At 67.7% G+C, this 7,072-nt stretch overlaps 1 protein-coding gene across 1 annotated transcript in view; it reads right to left on the reverse strand.

Moving 5' to 3' along the window:
• The window catches only part of CARS1 (cysteinyl-tRNA synthetase 1), a 41,886-nt gene that overhangs the window by 28,100 nt on the left and 6,714 nt on the right, over positions 1–7,072 (reverse strand). Inside the window, exons 2-3 of the mRNA XM_077754959.1 lie at positions 4,217–4,465; positions 382–473 (exon numbers count right to left, since the gene is read on the reverse strand). Of these exons, the coding sequence (XP_077611085.1) occupies positions 382–473; positions 4,217–4,465 (341 nt within the window). The remainder of the gene's footprint in view (positions 1–381; positions 474–4,216; positions 4,466–7,072) is intronic.

Below are 7,072 nucleotides of genomic sequence, written 5' to 3' on the forward strand. Positions count from 1 at the left end.
CCGCCGCTCTGGCCGTCTGGCTTGGCTCGCACCGCGGCACCCGCTGCCACCACGTGTCCTCTCCGAAAGCAGGCCAACACCTGGCCTGGCTCTGAGCGGCCGTGGGCGTCTACGCCTGGGCGGCCAGGTGGGTGGTCAGGGCACTGCCGGGCCAGCAGGCGGCCCTCCCCTCGCAGCGTCCCCCTCCCCCCGCGGGGGTCCCCTCAGAGGACCACTGTCCCCGGGCCGCTCGGAGGACACAGGGCGAGCAGCTGACTGATCTCCAGTCCCGTGTGCACTTACTGCAGAGCCCGATGCAGCTGCCCGGGGTCGTGGGCTCCGCAAGGGCATGTGGCTGCCAGGGCCCTCCCACCCCCCAGCCGCCACGTGACCCCTCCTGACCTTGTTCCGGGTGAGGCTGTTGTAAAGGCGGAGCTTGCATGGTGGAGACCCCGCTGGAGGAGACCACTGAGGCTGCCCCCGCCGACCTCTGCCTGCGAGGGCACAGAGTGGGGAGGGTCACAGAACCACAGATCACACCTACGCGACGCCTGGCTTTTCCCCGATGAACCGCCCAACGGGGCTGGATGACGCGGCTGTGCCGGCATCACCACGTCACACGCGGCCCCTTCTCTGCTTGGCTCACGTTCCACGCAACGTCCGGAACCACAGCATGGCCGAGGGAGGCCCGGGGGGATGCCCGTGCCCAGCAGCGCCCGCCCCCCGTTTGCGGCCGTGCTCAGTGGCCACCACTGCTGCCAGGAGGGGGCTCTCATGCGGCACGCAACTGGGGGTGCCCTCCTCCCCCAGGGAACAGGCCTCTGTGGCGGCTTTAAGGGACATGCGCCACACGGGCTGCTTTCCGGGGCAGCACAGGACGGGCCGGGGGAGAGGATGGCCTCCAGCCTCAGCCCCGTCTCCCTCTGAGGGGGGCGAACACGTGGCCGGCTCCCCTCAGTGCTGCGCTGCCCCTCCCCCCAACATGCAAGCCACCTCCGACTCGATCCCGAAGCAGACTCATGCGGCCGCGAGCTCCACACTGGTGCCTGACCGGCTCCGGAGGCGGCGTGGGGCGGCTCTGTCCCCTCACTGCCTCCCACAGCCCGGTCTCCCCCCGCTCCTGCCGCTGCCCCCTGCTCAGCAGGGTCTCGGGAGGCCCCTGCGGCTCAGCGGGTCCCGGGCCCGTGCGTCCAGCTGGACAACAGGCAGGACTTACGCAGCCTGCGCCCTGAGAGCCTGCAGAGGCGCGACCCCATCGTGGGAGCCCAGCACCCTGTGCTACAACACTGCGTCCATTAGCTCCGCCCACAGAGCCAGCGGGGTGCCTCACCCACGGGGCACAGGATGGGCCCCACCAAGAAGCCAGGCCTGGGCATGGCCCTTTGCCCCACGTGTCACATCAGCCACACGGAAGCTGACTTAACGGACAGGCAGAGGAGAGGGGGGAGGAAGGCAGCTGCCGTGCGTGTGTGTGAGCGTGTGGATGTGTGTGTGCACGTGTGCCTGCGTGAGTGCCCGCATGTGCATGTGTGTTGGTGTGCATGTGTGTGTTGGTGTATGTGTGCATTAGCGTGTGGGAGTGTGCGTGCATGTGTGTGAGTGGTGTGTGTGTGCGCACATGCGCGCAGGAGGGGCGGGAAGCAGGCAGGGGAGGAGGAGACAGTGCCCCACAGGAGCCCCCTCCAGGCCAGCGCCAGCAAGCGGTGCCCCCCCACGGGAGGGCCCACGCCCTCAGTGCAGCAGCACACTCATCTCAGGTTCATTTCAAATGCAGCAAACGCCCTTGAGGGAAGCGCTCATTCCGCGACTCGAGGGTACGCCATCTGCTGTGTACGACGCCATCCGTTTCCTCCCTCGTTCGGGCCCCCACCCCCGAAACAGAGTCCACACTGCCGTCCGGGGTGACTGGGGACATCAGCCGAGCTGTCGCTCACACCGATGTGACCCAGGGACCAGTAGTGCTCGCGCTAAGCAGGAAGGCTCAGGACTCTGGAGACACTTCCCAGACCACCGACCATCTCAGGACATAGCCCGGGGTGGACCCAGGGAGCCTGGCCACGCATTGAAGGGCCACCACTGTCACACGGGGTGGCGGGTTCACGGAACGCTGGCATCCTGCAAATAGGGACTTACCAAAGGGGAAAACTGGAGAACATCACACGAGGACCCTGGATTTACTGCGGAAAGCTCTCCACCAGCACTCCCCCGGCGCCCCCGCGCACTGCGCACAGGCGGCCCGCCGCCCCGGCGCGCCACGACCTGCGCCTCACACAGCTCTCTGCCACGGCCGGGGCCACCCCGGGGGCTAAGTCTTCGTGCCCGTTTCTGTCTGAACCAGTGAACATGCATTCCTTCATGTAACACGTACCTGGCGCCCCCCCCCCCACCGCCCGAGGCCCTGTCGTGGGCAGGGGGCTGCCGTGAGGGTGCAAACCTGCACCCGACACAACCGCACACTCCGCTCTGAGCCACAGTGAAGAACACGGCTGTAGGGAGGTCGCCGGGGTGCGGCCAGCCCGCCCTGAGGGTCCTGCTGGGGGACAGGAGCACACACGGGGCCCTCCACATTCAGGGACGCGGAAGGCGAGGCCCTGAGCCGAGTGGTCCCCCTGTGCTGCAGCCGTGGAGAGGAGGCTGACGGGGCTCGGAGGGGGCGGCAAGAACGGAGGCCGGGGCGCCCACATCCACCCCGTGCCCACGAGGGTGCTCGGGCTGCTGAGGCCCCACAGTCGTGGGGAGGGACACAGACGGCCCGCCAGTAACCGGCACGGAATGGGGCTAGCGGCATCAGTGACAAGCCAGGTCACGGGCGCTGGCAGAGCAGACTCAGAGGGAATGGGGCCGGGGGCCGGGGAGGGGCCGCGTGCCCAGGGCAGGCCTCCAGAGGCCTCGGGGACGGAGCCGTGCTCAGCTACTGTCCCCCCTGGGACGTGGGAGAGGACACTGGGCCCCGCTCACACAGCGGGACCTGGAAGGGACGGGGGAGGAGATGCTATGGGTGCCTTCCCGGGTGCCCCTCCCCACCGCCTCCGAGCCAGCCTTGCGCAGCCTGGTCAACGCGCAGGGTGCGCTCTGCCTCGAGTGTCTTCCCCTGCGTGGATTAAAAGGCGTTTGCAGGAGCAGAGTCCCGCCTTTATGCCCTGACGTCCCTGGTGACGTGCGTCTGCACCTTTCTTTCAACGAGGTCCTCCATGGAGCACAAGCCAGGCCACCGCCAAGGCTAGGAGCCCCGGGCCCAGCCTGACCTCCGCCCCCGCGCGCTGTGTCCTGAGCTGGGACCCAGGGGACAACCGACACCTAAGCCTCAGAGGGGACACAGCCAACACCGCTGACCTCACCCGGGCACCATGCTGGACACACAGGGAGGAGATCACGTACACAAAGCGCCCACCCTGTGCTGGGGAAGGGGCGCTTGCAGCAGGACGTCGAGGACCCCACGTCCCACGGTACCCGGCACTCGAGGAGGGACGCCGCCCCCCGCCCGCTGCGGCAGGGGACCCCGCACGGACCAGGGCAGCGCTGCAGGTGTGGTGCAGCATTCAATGCCGCCCCTGAAGGTCCGGAAGAGCCCCTGGAAGCGCCCCCCAGCAGAACCCCCCGAGACAGCACGCGGCCCACCCCTCCCACGAAGCGGCACGAGTGCCCCAGCCAGGGGGGAGCGAGCTGCTCGAGGGCACCAGGCATCAGGGGGCAAAGCAGCGCGGGGTCCATCGCAGGGCCGGAGCGCCTAAGACTTCCCAGAAGCATCCGCAAAGCAACCTGCCTCACGCGGTCACAGACGCAGCAGCTCTCACAGGCTGGAGCGAAAGCTGGGTGGCGGATTTCAGCTCAAAGCTGAGAAATGACACTTGCCCGGTTTTCAGAGAGTCCAACGTCACCCAGGACTGTTTTCGGACGGAGCTGCCTGAACCTGGCGGACACACGCACCGCAGCGCATGCAAGGAGCGGGGGAGAAGCAGCAGGTGGAAGCCGGGCCGGGCGGGAAGTGGCTCGAAGGCGACGTGACCGCGGGCTCTCCGCCACAGTGCCCACAGGGGCCTGGCGCGAGGGCCGCCCCTCAGCGCAGCGTGTCCTCGCCTCCACTCAGGGGGCCGCGTGCCGCGTGCGCTGCTAGGAGCCAGCCCCGAGCGCTCCCCTGGGCACGGCGGCCGACCGGCGCCACATGTCTTTGGGGCCCTGACCTCGGAGGTGGCCACCGCCGGGAGGGGCTCGCAGCGCTGGGGACTCCGCTACTCACTTGCTTGGCGCCCACAGGGCTCGCCTCTGCCGCAGGGGCCGCCCAGGATCGCTTCTATGTGCCTGAACCACCGAGTCACATGGAAGAGGCGCGCGTCAGCGGGGGGCGCCGAGAGCTGCCTGAACGCGTCCACGTCCGCCTGGGACAGCGCGTGGCCCTGGACGTAGCTACGCGTGCTGAGGTGCTCGTTCAGGGCCTGCACCCGGGCGGCCTCGTCACTAATGCTCAGGATGGACCTGTAGGCGGGAGCTGCAGAGACAGGCACAGGGCGTCAGTCGGCGGCGGAGGCCCCGGGCGTGGGGCCAGAGGGGCACGAGCCTCCTGCCCGCCAGCCCTCTCCGGGACAGAGCGTCGGACACAGACGGCGTTTCCCCGGGGCTGGTGGGGGGTGGGGGTCACTGACGGCGTCTCCGCTGCGGGACGGACGTGTTTCGGGAACAGATAAGGGCGGGGGCTGCACGGCGCTGTAAATGCGCTAAATGCCGCAGACGTGTGCTGTCGACACGGTTTCAATGGTGGACTATGTGTTACGCGCGTTTTACCTCCACTAAAGAAAAACAACTGAACACACACAGCCCCTTCTGTGCGGCACACACGTGCTATGGGACGGGGGGCTGCGCACACCCAGTCCTGGGGGGCACCAGGGGGCCAGGACGCGGCACACCTGGGCTGGGCCCCTGCACCGGCATGGTCCCCAGACTCTCACACGTCTGGGAGGATCACGGCCCCCCAAAACACCAAAGCCGACGGCAGGCTCTGCCGGCCCCCCTCAGATCAAGTCCTGAAGCAGCAGCATTCGGGGTGTTTACCGCCTGCAACCCCAGGTGGCTCTCAACCACCCGAAGGCCACCCTCTCAGAGGGAGTCGTCAGGAAGGACGGGCCACCAGCAGCACTCACAGCGCCGCGACAGCCTTGACACTCACTGCCCTTGGGGATTTCTCACCTCCTCCACCGAGCTCTGCTCACCCCGCCACCCCCTTCTTCGTCCCCAGGGCTCCATCACCTGTCACCCGTCCCTTCTCCTGGTTTCTATCACCACTGGGTAAAACCTGTTCTTGCCACCCTAACCAACGTCCAGCTGTGTCCATCCCTGGCCCGCGGGGCTCGGGGTCAGGAGCTGCCCCAAGCCTGAGCAGGAGGGGCACAGAGCCAGCGCCGCCCCACAGAGGGAGCGGGCAGCGGTGGCGGTAACCACAGGCCGTCTAAGCCGTCATCCCCCAGATGCTTTACCTCACTCTTCTGAGCAACGCGTGGAAGGAGGACCAGGGCCCGTGTGCTTCTACGGACATCCTCTCGGGCTGGGGCCGACTCGGAGCGGGGAAGCACGAGGCCACGAGCCAGCGGCCCGACGCTACAAGGTCACTGGGTCACCGTGCTGGACCCACAGCAAGGACGCCTGCGGCAGGGAGGGGACGCTCTGACCCTTGTCTCCCCCGCCCCTGCTTACCCCCTGGCACAGCGCCCCCTGCTTCCACCGCCAGAGACTCGTGCAGGTCCAGCCATCGGCAGACTTCCCGGACACGGCGCCGGCAGTGAGGACGAGGTGGGGTGGGCCCACGGGGGGATGGAGGCCCGCGCCACTTTCCCAGCTGCTGGAAGGCGACACGGCCTGCTTCTCGGGGAGGTCCTGAACCCCGAGTTCCCCACCCACAGGAACGGGGTGGACCGCGAGGGGAAAAGTCCTCGGGCTCTCAAATGAATGCTTAAAACAGGCTTTCCCGAAAGCCCACCTGCTCCCCTCCCCAGCGCATCCCCAGAAGGGCTCCCGCTCATCCAACCCCAACGGAACAGCCGCCCAGCCCATGCAGCCATGGGGGCCACCCTTCCCCTAAACTGGAGCTCCCCCCCTTTACGAATCACACTCAGAAATGCCCACAGCCAAGCTGCCGGACAGTCTGGGAGCCCCACCTGCACGGGTACCTGAGACCCAGCCCTCCTCCCGGGCCCAGCCCACCCGGGACCCCAATCTCCACATGGCAGGCTCCCCCACGGGCAGCCTGCCATTGCCCAACACAGTGGCCAGCGTGGCCTGCTGAGAAGTGCAAGATCACATCACGTCCACCGCCCCTCTCCCGGCCACACCCCGACACACAGGTCCTCCGGGCGTCTGACCGCAGCCCCTGCCCCCACCCCACACACCCTACCCAGCCGCATGAGCCCCTGCTCACTCCACAGGAGCCTGGCCTGCTCTTTTCGGGGTCCCTCATCCCACCCTCCCGGCCTGGAACGCTCCCCCGGACGTGGCCAGGCTCCGCCCTTCCTCGGGGCTCCGCTGCCTGGCTGTGGCCTGTTAGGTCCCCCAGGATGTAATTCCAGATGAGTGCCCCCTTCCTGCCTTCTCTCCTCACGCTTACTTCTAACGCGTCACTCCTTTCTTTACGTCTGCCCCATACCCTGCCTACATACCCTCAGCACGTAGAACAGAGCCTGGAACATTCTAGACACTCAACACATCTGCTGAGCGAATGGGGGAGCCCACAGCGGAACGCGTGCCCACCCTGCAGTGCTGCCCGTGACGGGCGGGGGTCTCCCACTATTTCGGGGCCTCCTAGGCCCTCTCCCGGGACACAGCCCCCACCCCCCACCCCAGCACACGGCGACCAGGCTTCCCAGGGGCAGAGCGTAGAGCTGCTTTTAACCCAAAGGGCTTGCTGGCAGAGGCGCACACCTGCAGGGGGCGCTGCTTCTGCAGGCTCTCGACGCACAAGGAGCACGAGCACTTTTGCGTCAACTCCTGGGCTGTCAAAGCCAAGAGAGACACAGAGGGTGCCCCCCGCTGAAGGTGCCCCCCACCCCCCCTCCTGCCCCTGAGCAGCTGGCTCTGGGGACCCGGCCTCAGGGCCCCGGGGGAGGAG

The sequence above is a fragment of the Crocuta crocuta genome, unplaced genomic scaffold, assembly GCF_008692635.1.
Source record: "Crocuta crocuta isolate KB4526 unplaced genomic scaffold, BGI_CrCroc_1.0 scaffold653, whole genome shotgun sequence".
NCBI classification, from domain to species: Eukaryota; Metazoa; Chordata; class Mammalia; order Carnivora; family Hyaenidae; genus Crocuta; species Crocuta crocuta.